The sequence below is a fragment of the Podarcis cretensis genome (genome assembly GCF_951804945.1).
Source record: "Podarcis cretensis genome assembly, chromosome: 5".
Lineage (NCBI taxonomy): Eukaryota > Metazoa > Chordata > Lepidosauria > Squamata > Lacertidae > Podarcis > Podarcis cretensis.
The window spans coordinates 44406064-44420150 of record NC_137174.1 but is presented as its reverse complement, the minus strand read 5'-3'; the positions used below and the strand labels follow the sequence as shown (position 1 = coordinate 44420150).

Sequence of the window (14087 nt, the reverse complement as noted above, 5' to 3'; positions counted from 1 at the left end):
GAACTTGGAGATCCATCACTTTACATATTCTCCAGAATCAACGAGACGTATTCCTAACTGACAGATCTTCAGCTGCCACCTGTTATTAAGCTCCACTGTTCAATTGCAAGTCAAACTCTGTTTGCAAGCTGTGGAGTCTACTGTCAGGAAATGTGACAATAAAAATTAAATGGAAAGCTCTGGATAAAATAAAATTGCAAAATCTGGCACCTGCTTAGCATATTCAGTTGCACAGCACTACTGATTCAGAAATCTAATCTGAAGTACCTCTAAGAGGCTGCTAACTCAAGGTTGTTGCACAGCCAATAAATTCCAGTGTTTCAGGCACTAATCTGCCGACTACTACATCACTACTTGCCTATAGCTGCACCTAAATTTTCAAACTTTTTATCTTATGCAACCCTTTGGGTGTTTCCTCTTTAGGGAAGATTTTTGTTTTATCAATAGATAAGTTTTTAGCCAATGATTTTCTGTTAATTTGTTCCACTTGCCTGTTTCTATTATACTGTATTTATATCTTAGATAACAGTGTGTTGGGGACAACAATGACTGTAGTGGGTTTTATGGTGGGTTTTAATTGTTGTTAGACACCAGAAGGGCAGAATACACATTTTGTATGAATAAATAAATACTGTTTTCACCCAAAAAAATAGGAATGGGAACAGCCACAATAACAGGCTTAATGGGTTTAGAAAAAATTGCATAAAACAGAAGTTTGGTTATACAATTATGATTGAAAACCTGTACTATATAAGCACAGGTTATAAGTGTATGTCATAGCAATACAAGTTTAGCTAGTTAATGCTATGTTGAAATCTCACATTAATAAATAATTTCAGCTTCTGATTGTTCTAGCCTTTCCGATAGTTATCTAACTAGAACCTACTTTTCATGCTCCACAAATGTAGCCCCCTAGGAGTATCAACTTATATTTGAAATGTCCTTTGTTGGGTTTATGTTTGTGTTTTTGAAGGGGCACACCCAGAGATGTCCTACCGCAAAGCAGAAAGACATTTGTCTCTCATACTTAACATCAGGTCTGCATTGCTGCAAGTAATTAAACTGTAAAGCCATACAGCATTTTATATGCAGATTGGATTGGATGACCTAATAGATCTTTCCCATCTCTCATGTGAAGGTATAATTCAACACCAATTCTAATGAAGGCTCATGAATATTACTCATTTCCTACAATTTGTCACTGCTAAACGGCTGACAGGTAATTGACTACTCATTATTTTTTTGATCTCAACAAGAAAGGCCATGACCTTTTGAGTCGTTATTAATTAGTTCTATTTAAAATGTTAAAAGCAGGAAGAATGCAGTAAGGGGACCCAAAAATCATGCTACTGGGTGGGAACCTCTCAGAAGGCATATTCACATTTTATACCATGGGAACAAATGACACTGATTTGTGAGCTGGATTTGTAGCTGGTTGACTGACTGAACCCAAGGAGTACTCATTAATGGTTCCTTGTCATCCTGGAAAAAAGTGACAAGTGGGGTGCTGCAGGGTTCTGTCCTGGGCTCGTTGTCATTTAATGTCTTTATAAATTACTCGGATGAAGGAAATGAGGGGATGCTCATCAAATTTGCAGATAACTCCAAACTGGAAGGGGTAGCTAATGCCACAGAAGAAAATCAGAATTCAAAATGACCTTAACAGATTGGAGAACTGGGTGCAAGCTAACAGAATGAATTTCAATAGGGACAAATGTAAGGTTCTGCACTTAGGCAGGAAGAGCCAGATGCACAAATATAAAATGGGGGACACCTGGCTTACTAGCAGTATACGTAAAAAGGATCTAAGGGTCTTGGAGGACCACAAGCTTAACATGAGTCAACAGAATGATACAGCAGCAAAAAAAAGCAAAAAACACACCCTAATGCTATTCTAGGCTGCATCAACAGAAGTATAGTGTCCAGATCAAGGGAAGTAATAGTACCACTCTATTCTGTCTTGGTCAGACTACACTTGGAATACTTTGTCCAATTCTGGGCACCATAGTTTAAGAAGGATATTGACAAGCTGGAATGTGTGCAGAGGAGGGCAACCAAGATGATCAAGGGTCTGGAAACTAAGCATGATGAGAAGCGCTTGAAGGAGCTGTGTATGTTTAGCCTGGAAAAGAGGAGACTGGGAGGAGATATGATAGCCATCTTCAAATATATTAAGGGCTGTCACATGGAGGAGGGAGCCATGCTTGTTTTCTCCTGCTCTGAAGAGTAGGACTTGAACCAATGGCTTCAAGTTGCAAGAAAGGAGATTTCAACTAAACATTCACAAAAAACGTTCTGACAGTAAGACCTATTCAGCAGTGGAACAAGACTCCCACAAGAGGTGGTGGAATCTCTTTCCTTGGAAGTTTTTAAACAGAGGTTGGACAGCCATCTGTCATGGATGCTTTAGCTGAGATTCCTGCATTGGACAAAATGACCCTCGGGGTCCCTTCCAACTCTAAGATTCTGCGATCCTATAACAATGCACAAGAGCAATGGTCCAACAAGCCAAATACTGTCTTCTCTGCCTGGTAGCAGCTCCCTTGGGTCTGTCAGAAGTTTCCTAGCACTACTACCTAAAATCCATTTCACATAGATACCAGGGGCTGATCCTGCATCCTTCTGTATGAAATGCATGTGCTCTGTCCCTAAGAAAATAATAATAATTTAATAATAATAATTTTATTATTTATACTCCACCCATCTGGCTGGTTTCCTCAGCCCCCCTTTAGAGAATAAAGGAAGATATCACATTAGCATAGCTAAAAAAAAGAAAGCCAACCAAAATTTCATAAACTGTTACTTTGAATTTATACAATTTCAAGGAAGGATGGTACCATGGGAGGTCACCTTGTTCATTCTATTGTCCTTAATGCAGAAGTCACAGTGTTTTATTATCCTTGAACAAAGTTAAGCTGACTTGCTTTTTGAAACTTTCCTTTCCAATGCACATGGTTCCATTACTGAACTATCATTACAGCTAGCAAACATTTCTTAAGACTTAAAACTGCTGTATTTTATTAACTGCATGCAAATGCAGAGTTGCATGGGTTGCTTTCACCCTGCCTCAAAGAAACTGCAACTTCTATGAACAAAATCATTTTAAGATATATTGATTCCAGACTCTTTTAAGGAACACCAAATGCTACGTCTAGCATGTAATAAACCATAAGAAACAGTCCTACAGCCACACAGAATTCTCTTAATTATGTTTAACATTATGGGGCTAAAGGGTGCAACCACTGAGATCTGAGCTCAGCAGTTCATGTTGGACCGCAGCCAGGATTCATACTCACAACAGTGTATCAGCATTATTAAAAGAGACATCACACACAAGCATCTTTCCCATGTGTCTACGCAAAGGAATGAGAGGGTAGGACAAGTTGACACTGAGCGCTGTGCAGGGATCTCACTGAACATTTGACCCAGACTAGTTCCAGGTTAGGAAGGAAGAGACATGACTTGCCTTTTGACCTCCACTGCACACTAGGTGCCCAATTGCTTACACAACTGCCTATCTAAATTCTCTCTGGATGTTCTTTACACATATTGCAGCATACTATAAAGCATGCACCTCACCAATCGATACCTGCTGGAATATGAGACAGTGAGTGATTAAGGCTGCAATGCAACACACACTTACCTAGGAGCAAGTCCCACTGAAGTCAAATGGTACTTACTTCTAAGCAGACATGTATAGGATTGTGGTGCAAAAATTATGAGGGGTCTCCTACTGTATATTTCCTTACCTTTTCTGCTTTATAAGCTTGTTGAGGATTAATAATAATAATAATAATTTATTATTTCTACCCCACCCATCTGGCTGGGTTTCCCCAGCCACTCTGGGCGGCTTTCAACAAAAGATCTTCAAATGTCAAAAACTTCCCTAAACAGGGCTGCCTTCAGATGTCTTCTAAAAGTTGAATAGTAGTTTATTTCTTGACATCTGGTGGGAGGGTGTTCCACAGGGCGGGCGCCACTACCGAGAAGACCCTCTGCCAGTTGTTAGGATCATTCTTTTACAGACTGCAAATGAGTTAGCCTCTATTGGGCACCCCCCTTTTTGCTGTACCAGGAGCCATCCTTTGCCATTACTACTGTAATAAAAGGAAACCAGAGCAAATGTAATTCTGGCTTTTCTGGTGTGGGAAAAAGTACAGGAGGTGTGAGCTGGTGTAACACTTGGGTGCATAAAGGAGGACTTCAACCTTGGAATCCTGTATATACTGGGGGTTCCACTTTAAAACAAACCCCAACTTTCTACCCTGAGCATGGACCTGCTTTCCAGGTTGTTAAAATGTTCTGAGATATAGTTCACAGAACTTGGTCAAGATTGTGCTTACCCTGGAATATCATTATGGACTTCAGCTACCAAGAATACAAGTAGGCCAAATGATAGCTTATCAAGACGATGCAAACATGAAGCTAACCAGAGGGTTGCCTGCAGCCACTTTGCTGCTCCCATGGCTGTTACTGCTGCACGACCTTGACCTAAGCCAAGATTTGGTTTAATCGGTCATCAGAACCGTGTAAAGAACATGTGAAGGTGTGTTCTTGGAGAGAGTGTAAAGAGAGATAAACCATGAGTCCCAATTCAGACAATGAGCTAACAATGAGCCACAGGAGCAAAGCAGTCGCAAGGCTCTCTGGGAGCCTGCACAGTCAAAGGTGTCAATTGGGAACAGCAGCAATATGCTTGTTGTCCGAAGCATAATCTCATAAGGTAAAGGTAAAGGGACCCCTGACAATTAAGTCCAGTTGCACAACAACTCTGGGGTTGCGGAGCTCATCTCGCTTTACACGCCGAGGGAGCCGGCGTTTGTCCGCTTCCGCAGGCAGTTTTTCCGAGTCATGTGGCCAGCATAACTAAGCCGCTTCTGGCGAACCAGAGCAGTGCACAGAAATGCAGTTTACCTTCCCATGTGCTTTCGAACTGCTAGGTTGGCAGGAGCTGGGGCCAAACAACGGGAGCTCACCCCGTCACGGGGATTTGAACAGCCGACCTTTTGATCGGCAAGCCCAAACGGCACAGTGGTTTAACCCACAGCGCCACCTGCATCACTAATAACTAGCCATTTAAGTTTGTATTCAGGGCTACTCATATTTGGGGCAAGCCAGCACTATTCTTCATGTGAATGTTATATATGAAGTGGCCCTCAGAATCACCATATGTTTATTTATTTTTTAAAGGCACTTTAAAAAAAAGCTAGTGGCAGCGTTAAAAGAATGGTGGATGAATTCTGTTCTAGATATCTGATCTAACAAGGATGAGTTTATTTAACCTACTCACCTTCATCGTAAGTCCAATGAGGAATGTGAGGAGACAATGTACTGTGATTGTCACTTGAATTCCCATCATTACTCTGTGTTAGCTTTAAATTATCATGTCCTTGAAGGCTATCCACAACTGGCAGGGTTTCAGATGGAAAGGTACCGTTCTGGAGATATTCAGTCCCTAACGGTTCCTTTTCCAATGTCTGTTTTTCATCCAAGTAGTTCTCCTTGAGATCTGCATTCCAAATTGTTCTGTGTGGAGCCTTGCTCTCCTCTGGGAGCTTTGTCTTAAGTACTTCTGTGATTAGCTCTCCATTAGCTAAACCATCCACTCCATCTGGCGTTAAAGTGGGGGAACTGCAGTTTATATTGAAAGACATGACTGACCTATGCATTTTTTGGTTCTTAGTCCGAGGTTGATCTACAGGCACTGAGAGAGACTTGTCTATGTAATATATTGTGTTTGGACACCGCTGGGAAATGCTGAAGTGAATGCTTGAAGTGAAGGAAATTGGTGCTTGTTTCTTGTGGCTGTTTCTTGGAGGAGTCCTTCTGTTCTCTTTATTTTCAGTGCTAGATGTGCAGCCAGATTGCTCCGTGCATGGCTGCGGACAGGGTTCAGAAACCTTTATTTCAGTGGCATTTCCATTTTGACAACATCTTTGTGCGTGGAAAGGTCTGCAGAGATGATCTAGCCCAGTCACATTTGAAGCAGGAGCAGTGTTCATTAGCAGCTTACTTCTTCCTCGGCATTTCAAACAAGCAGGGTCGGAAGCATCCACCTGCATCATGCTGTGAGAAGTTGGAACGACTCGTCTAGCGGTGATTGTGATGGAAGCAAAACCTTTCCTCTGGCTCTGACACTGCGTCTCCTCTTTGGTATGGGAGTCTGTTCCAAATACATTGTCATGTGAAGAAATCTGAATTCCTAATCTTCTGGGAAGCAATATGAATGCTCTATTAATGTTGACTGAACTATGATTAGCCAAAGATTGGCTCATGTGATAAGCATCAGACTGGGTGATTACAGACTTCATAGGGAAAGGAGCCTTATTTTCTTTTGATTTATTCTCATCAATCATCTGTGAAATGAGTATAGACGAAATCATTTTTGTGTTTTGTGATGGCAGAGACTCCTGCAAAGGAAAATATCCAAATAATTAAAATGCTCTACAATGGCCACACACACATTCTCTCCCTCTCCCTCTCTCTCCCCCCTCCTCCTCTCTCTCTCTCACACAATGATAACTAAAAGGATTTTGTGATAACATATAATAGTTCCACATGAGGCTTCTTGCCCTATTTCCAGCAAATTTTCCTGTTTCTGCAGTTTTTACTTCCTACAGTTTCACTTTTGGCCGTTTCTAAAGGAAAGGTGGCTAAAACCAACTGAGAAATGTCTGCCAGAACAAGAATGAAAACATGACCAATTTCATGTGCAAATTATACATTCATAGAGCAGTTTGAATGATTAATTGATTTGCTCAGCTGGGTATACGGCCCTGTGTTTGTTTAACAATGTATGTGCCAATAGTAGCTGTCAATTTCAGATTATAACCTACGCCACACTGCGCTTTCATGCCGATCTGCTGAAATATTAAAGCGCTTTAAGCACTTACGGCCTCCAAGTGCATTGCAAAATGAATTACGTAGGTGGGCTGTGATTTTCTGTAGAGCATTTATGTGGGAGTTGGGTCAGTGTTGTTGAACAAAAAGCATCAAGTATGACCAAGGCAGGGGGAGGGATTCTTCCACTCTTCCTCCCACAAACAGCATGCACATATTTCTATAGTCATTTTGGGTACCATTTATTTCACCAGTTCCTTCTTATGCAATATTCCTTGGCTGAACAAAATATCCATAGTGACAACGAGGAGGCATATGCCCAACACTTACTAAAGGTCGCCTAGAGCCATTTCCCCCCCAACAATCACCATCTCCCTTAACAGAACCAGGATTTCCTTTAGTGCCTAGTTACCCTAACGCTATTTTCTATATACAGTTGTTATAACAATAGGCAAGTGACATGCTCCACAAAACCAATCAATTGAATGCAGAAAAAAATGTTTTCAAATACTTTCCTCCCTATATCCTAGTCCTATAATTCCCTCTCAGCTGAAATGTGGCATAAATGGGTAAAAAAAAAGCAAACGAGTATCTACATCAGTAGATATTTCCTTTATTTCACTATTGTTTTTATCTCGCTATTTGCTGCATAGTGAGCTGTGTTTATTTTATGCTATATCCAGTCTTCTTTTATGCATGCTGACCGCCACTGTGATATCTACATGCCTAAAAACAAGAAAGAAAATACATTGCTAGAATTCATTTACTGTTTTGCAGCAGCAATCTGACAGCCACCTCTGTAGGTTTAAGGAGCTAGTTCAACAGGATTCTATCTTAAACAGGTTTGCCCCACTTTAGGCCTCTTTGGGTGCTGTATTTATTTGTATTGTAAACAAAACCAGTGCTTTTTTTCTTGTGGGAGAGGGGACACAGAGGTACGCATACCCCCTAAACATTTTGTGAATCTAAGTTTCAATATGAGTAAGAAAATGAACATTTTTTAAAGAAAAAAAAAAGCACTGAACAAAACCATGGGGTGGAGTGGGGGCACACTGCCAAGCCCACTCTCTCTGGTTTGTCACCCTTAACTGAGTTTATAGCCCTCCATGAGACTGAGTGTGAAAGTCTGAAGGGGGAACCCTACTCTGTTCAGAGAGCCTTCCTTCTTGGTTTAGAACCCTGATTGTGGCATGCTTTTGATGGGATAAAGATGAGGCATGGGGAGGGGAGCCCCTCCCCTTCCCCCTCGCATGTTTATCTTCCCAGGTGTAAATACAAAGCCCAAATGCAAAGAGCTGCTAGTTTGCAGGGGGACCTGCCTTTCACAGTGATTTTACATGTAGAAATCTAGCAAGTAAAGCTAAATGTTGGGGGGAAGCCTAATAGGAATAGAGCTCAGCTGAATACTCAAAAAAAGACATGGGCTTTCTTCTTCTTCTTCTTCCCAAAATCACTACGCGAATCTGCAGCGAGAAATTTTGAGTTCATAATTAAAATTCACGTTTTCAACGTGAAACTTTCCCCTCAAAATCAGTATGTTTCAGGCTTGCTGGTATCTCTTTCAGTAGTTCAGGTGTTGGGTAGCCTTTAGTGTTCTCCAATGAGAAGATTAGGAAATTAGAAAAGTTTCTTCAGAGACAGGATGGTCACCACTACTTATCTACAGTGAACAGCCACAGCTGAATGTTCAGATGATACATTAAATGCATGGTCAGGTTTGTATGGAAACTTTCTTTTTAATAGCAGCAGTTTGGGGAGGTGGGGGAGCCTAACCCTTTCCCCTCACACACTTTTCGGGGGGGGGGGGGAATATACTTTGCCAAAGCTTTTATTTACTCCAGGATGTTGCCTTCTGGAGATTTCTATTGAAACAGGGATGGGAGATGTTAACTTGCTGCTTCTGCTTAGGGCACCCCACAGTTGTTATTTATTAATGTTTTTTAAAGAAGGGAATGCTGCGGACTAAACCACTGAGCCTCTTGGGCTTGTTGATCAGTAGGTCTGCGGTTCGAATCTGTGCAACGCGGTGAGCTCCTGTTGCTTTGTCCTAGCTAAAGATATGCAGATGTGTTCACCAATTCAACCAATCATCTAGCTCAGCTACCAAGTTTTTTTTTGGCAGACAAGAGAGTGAAGAAACTCTGCCCTGGAGGTAAAAAATTTGAAGGTCACTACTACATCAGTCCTGCCAAATACAAAATATAAACCATTAAAGAGCAAACCTTGGAGTGAAATACTAGTGGTTATTAAATATTGTTATTAAAATACTTGCTCAACGTTTTATAAATCAGAGATTATTGGAATAGTCAACTCTGAAATTTGCTGAGGAGAATTCTGAGAAGTTTTGAATGAAAGCTCATTTCAGTCCTACGTAAGAGCAGATCTGGAAACAAAAAGATGACATGACCACCTTTCAACTGCCCCTTTGCTGTTTGCTCCTTCTGTATGTCCCACACAATCTACTGGGAAATTATGCAGGGCAACTCCCATTTACGCTAAACTCATCTCAACAGGGCTTATGCCAAAGAATTTCCCAATGTTAAAATCTCCTGTTAAAAAAATCAGCATGCAATGCAGCAGTAAAGAGTGATGCAGTGCAGTGATTTGGTGTGGGCGGAGAGGAGGTGACTGGAAAAAAGAAAAGGAAGCAAGCCCTGCTGCTTGTATGCAAATCTTTGCCCACAAATAAAGGGCCTTGTTGGTTTAGAGTCCCTAACCACTTGTTTTATTGTTGTGCAGTATTTATAAAATTGTAACAATTAATGAAAAACCCTATTATGACAACACAAAGTTCAACAAAACAAAACAAAACCTAACAAGAAGACCACTTACAGGCAAGCAGGATTCTAAGTGAGAATATCATTATAACTATTTTTCCCCCCTCGGCTGCAAAGCTAACACACAAAGTCATAGAGGGCAGCTCACTTAATTCTGACTGTCTTGCTGTGAAAGTGGGATCATTAACAGCTGTTTACATTGCGCTATGCAACAGTAAGTTACATCTTGCTATTTCTATATTGTTACCCATTTCTTCACAGAAGTTACCCAAATATTTTCGTAACTGGCGGTTAACACGTTGCCTACGAGTGGGTCATGTGGGCAACTCATTCTGCAAAAAGTTTGTATGCATGATGCTGTACAGTCCTAAGAATCACTCTGCATGCTACCCTTGAATGCTAAGCATCTCCAGTGATGGCCAGTGAGGTGGCACATAGGGAGACATCACGTCAATAAGTGGTGACCGGAGGTGGGTGGCTGCCATACCCTTAAGGACCAAAGTACCAAGGTGGTAACCAAAGGAGGAGTTGCTGGAATCTGTGTACTGCGCAAAAGGACCAGCAGTGCCCATGTGGACCACTAACATCATCAACTGCACTAGCCCTGGATGCTGCTGGCAAACAAGTCCTCTCAGAGGTCCAGAGAGGCCCAAGCCACTCCCAGCTTTTGAGGCTTCTAGCCATAATAAAAACTAAAAATGACAACAGATTAAAACAATGGTCTGTCTAAGGCAGGGGTTGTCAGTCTGCCATCCACAGGCACCATGGTGGCTGTGAAGGCTTTCATTGGCACCCCCAGCAGGGGCCCCAGACTCTGAGCTTTCGATTTTTTGAAAAGTAAGTTTCTAGCCCTTCTAGAAATAAAGTTATGAAGTAGTATGTGCTGGTATGCTTTTAAGTGATTACTGTGAAATAAGCCAGGCTGTCTGCTCCCGGCTAGTAGTTGGAAATGTGATTGGTAAGTGAACTATTTGGACACCAGGCAATAGGAATCCCTGGAGTCCTAAAGAACTGCTGTTTCTCCCTCTTCTTTTCCTGCTTGAATCCACCCATTAGTTTTGTTTTGCTGCCTGTCAGCCACACGGAGCAGTTTAGGGTTGCCATATTTCTAGAAGTAAAACTCAAGACATAACAGTTGTTGAACTTTTTTTTTAAGGAAACCCAAAGTTTCAAAATCCCAGACATTTTACTGATTTTCAGAAATTCCCTCCTGGACACTATTTTCGATCATTAATTTCCGGACATGTCCAGGACATTCTGGATGTATGGCAACCCTAAGCAGTTGGCAGGCAGCATGGGAATCACCTATCACTCATTTTCCTGCCTGCCAGCCACGTGGTACAGACAGCGGGTAGTTGCTTGATAAACCTTTTGAAAATGTGTGGGGAAAACCTGGGGAATCCTCCCACTGCTGCTGTGTTTATTTTGCTGTCTGCTGTCATGTAGAACAGGCAGCTGACTGAGATAGGCCTCATTTGAAAAGGAGAGGGGGAGAATATGGCAACACTTTCTTGTTTCTGCTGCATGCCCTATTGCAAGGATTGTTCCTAAGTTGTTGCAAGGGGCAGACCAGTGGTGTGTGGTGAAATTTTCCATGGGGAAACAGTTAGTTCCACAGGTGCCAGCTTGCAAAGGTGATGGGGGATGGGTTACATCACGCACGTAAGCATTGTGTGTCTTTCCCTAAGCCGGGCAGAAGCTTCCCAGGTTTTGGGAAGAAGGCGGGGAACATTTAGGGGACTAGCTTAGTCCCCGTAGTCCACTGACTGCACACCAACTGGGACAGACCAGTGCAGAAGCATCATAATGATGATAGTGATAATAACGATCATATTTGTCTGGTAGTCACTGCTGCTTTGTGGGGAACCCATTTCAATGGTGTCATTGTTATCATCAATTTTTTCTTCCTGCCTTGCCTATAACAGGGATTGTTTCCAAGTTCTTTGGGGAGAGGAGAAGAGGGTGCAAAAGCAGAAACATTATTATTATCACCTCCCCATTCACCCTTCATTTTGACAAGCTTGTAGTTGACATTCAGCTTCAAACATCACACTAGTCTGGGCCAGTATTGTTCAACTATTATTCTGGTGAGTTTGTAATGTGTTTTCGGTGTGTTCTCTTTGTATTTCTATTCTTTTCTATTCCACAAAAGACAGCAAGACAACAACAACAACTTGCCAGCGAGTTATGTCTTTCCTCAATTCAAAACTATTCCTGGATTCAGTTATCTTTTATTTTCTAGCTGTAATCTACAGCAGCACACCAGTAGGAGACCACAGTAGCAATGTCTGGGGTAACACAGTAGCAGTGTCTGGGGGGAAAAGAATGTCCTTCCAACATATTTTGCTAACAACAACAAGAAGAAGAAGAATATGTTTGTCCATATTTGAACCGTTTTATCTTCCCAACTTTTCTTTTTCTGCTGTTTTGGAGGGGGCAGTTATTTACTGTTAGGCTACATCTTTGGTAGGAGCCATTTTATGACCGGCATGTTGGCACTTTCTTGAAATTCCCAATGTGCACCTGGAACCCAAATATTTGGCAACCACTGGACTAAGGGGAGAATCTCTTCTTACACACTGCATTACTTCATCACCCATGACCAGGTTGGCCAGCAAAGGACTGCTGCTAGTAGCTTGTCTCCTGGCTATGGCATTTGGAACTGTCTCCTGACGAAGTGGTGAGTGGCAAGCTCAACACCTACCCACCCACTTGTGCTGCAGAACTACTCAAGGAACCTGTCTTGGAAATTAGGAATCAGGACTGGGAATGTAATCACTCTTTCTCTAGCAGTCATTTAAGAATGAAAACAAGACAGCTGACCCAGAACTACACTGAGTTTCTGACATGCATTTTCGTGCAGCTATGTGCCATCTGTGCACACATTTTTTGCTATTGCCTTGAAAGGGTTACTAGCAAATCCTTGTGTGGGGCTGCACAACAGTGTGGCTGTAATTGCAACTGTGGCCTCAGTGCAATATTTTACTTATTTTAAGCGTTTTCTACCTGCTTTTCACTTGACAAGGCTTCCAGAGCAGCCTACGTATAATCAATACGAGCAATAACTTATCATTAAAAGTTGGGGTTTTTTTAAGACTATTTGAAGACGTGCAATGAAGGGAGTTTACTTCTTCTTCTCCTTGGTTCTAACGGCATCTTTGAAGAAAGGAGCGATTCCATCCCAGCTGGTGAATACTCTGCCTATTTTGTTGCACCAGGGCAATGACTCAACATACAGCATCACAATGGTACTTCTTCTTTTTGTCTATCAGTTTTCATTCGGCTGGGCAGTCAATGATACATCAGGATCTTCTTGAGAAGGAAGAAGCCATTTTGGTGTTTGCAAGTTAAGTCACAGCAGCTTTTGTGCAACATGATGTGCCCATAGCTCTGTTCTCTGGAGAGAGAAAATCCATACCTTTGATAAACACTGTGATGTTTCACTTTACTTCAAACTTTCTGCCTAACTAGGAACCTGGATGTTTCATTTAAGGTTTGGGACAGACCTGGGTTGCAAGCCAGACTTCTATTTAATTAATTTCTCAAGAAATGGGGAGCAGCTGTTGCTTCTTTGTCATTTCACAGAAATCAGCCTTTTCATGTGGCATCACTTATGCTTTGGAATTCCCTCCCTATTAGCATCAGCCAAGTGCCTTCACTGTACAGTGGTACCTTGGGTTAAGTACTTAATTCGTTCCAGAGGTCCGTACTTAACCTGAAACTGTTCTTAACCTGAAGCACCACTTTAGCTAATGGGGCCTCCCACTGCTGCTGCGCCGCCAGAGCACGATTTCTGTTCTCATCCTGAAGCAAAGTTCTTAACCTGAAGCACTATTTCTGGGTTAGCGGAATCTGTAACCTGAAGCGTATGTAACCTGAAGCATATGTAACCCGAGGTACCACTGTACTCTTTTTGTACCTGTTTAAAACATTTTTGTCTAGGCAAGCCTACCCAGATATGTAGATGTTTGTGTGTCTTAATCTGATAATTCTAATATTTGTCATAAACCACAAAGAGGTTTTACTACAGTAAAGTGGTATATAAATTTAGTTAAATAAGCAAAATAAATAAATCCCCAAATTCCAGACGGGCAACCTGATAACCCACAGCATTTGGGAGAGACATTGAGCACTTTCAGACTGTCACCATTTTTGGGTGTCAATCACAAATCAACGAATTCAGGTTGCACATAGCTGATTGGGAGGCCTTTGCACAACAAATCTTTAAAAAAGGTAAAGGTAAAGAACCACTGACAGTTAAGTCCAGTGGTGAACAACTCTGGGGTTGTGGGGCTCATCTCTATCTTGCCCCCCCCCCTTCAGACTTTTTGCAGTAAGGAAACTGAAGGGAAAATGCATTGGAAAGTGTGGGATAATGCAGTATCATCTAACCTCCCAGCAAACAAATCAGAATAATGCTCATTAAATAGCCAGAGTTGTCTAATCTCCCTGCAAACAAATCAGGATGAA

The 14087-nt window shown here is 41.8% G+C and overlaps 1 protein-coding gene across 3 annotated transcripts in view; it reads right to left on the bottom strand.

Annotated features, from left to right (window-relative positions):
- The window catches only part of LOC307216669 ((E2-independent) E3 ubiquitin-conjugating enzyme FATS), a 143758-nt gene that overhangs the window by 39117 nt on the left and 90554 nt on the right, over positions 1-14087 (bottom strand). For all 3 annotated transcript variants that reach the window (XM_079977125.1, XM_079977126.1, XM_079977127.1), the window contains one exon: positions 5291-6410. In XM_079977125.1, the coding sequence (XP_079833251.1) occupies positions 5291-6410 (1120 nt within the window). The remainder of the gene's footprint in view (positions 1-5290; positions 6411-14087) is intronic.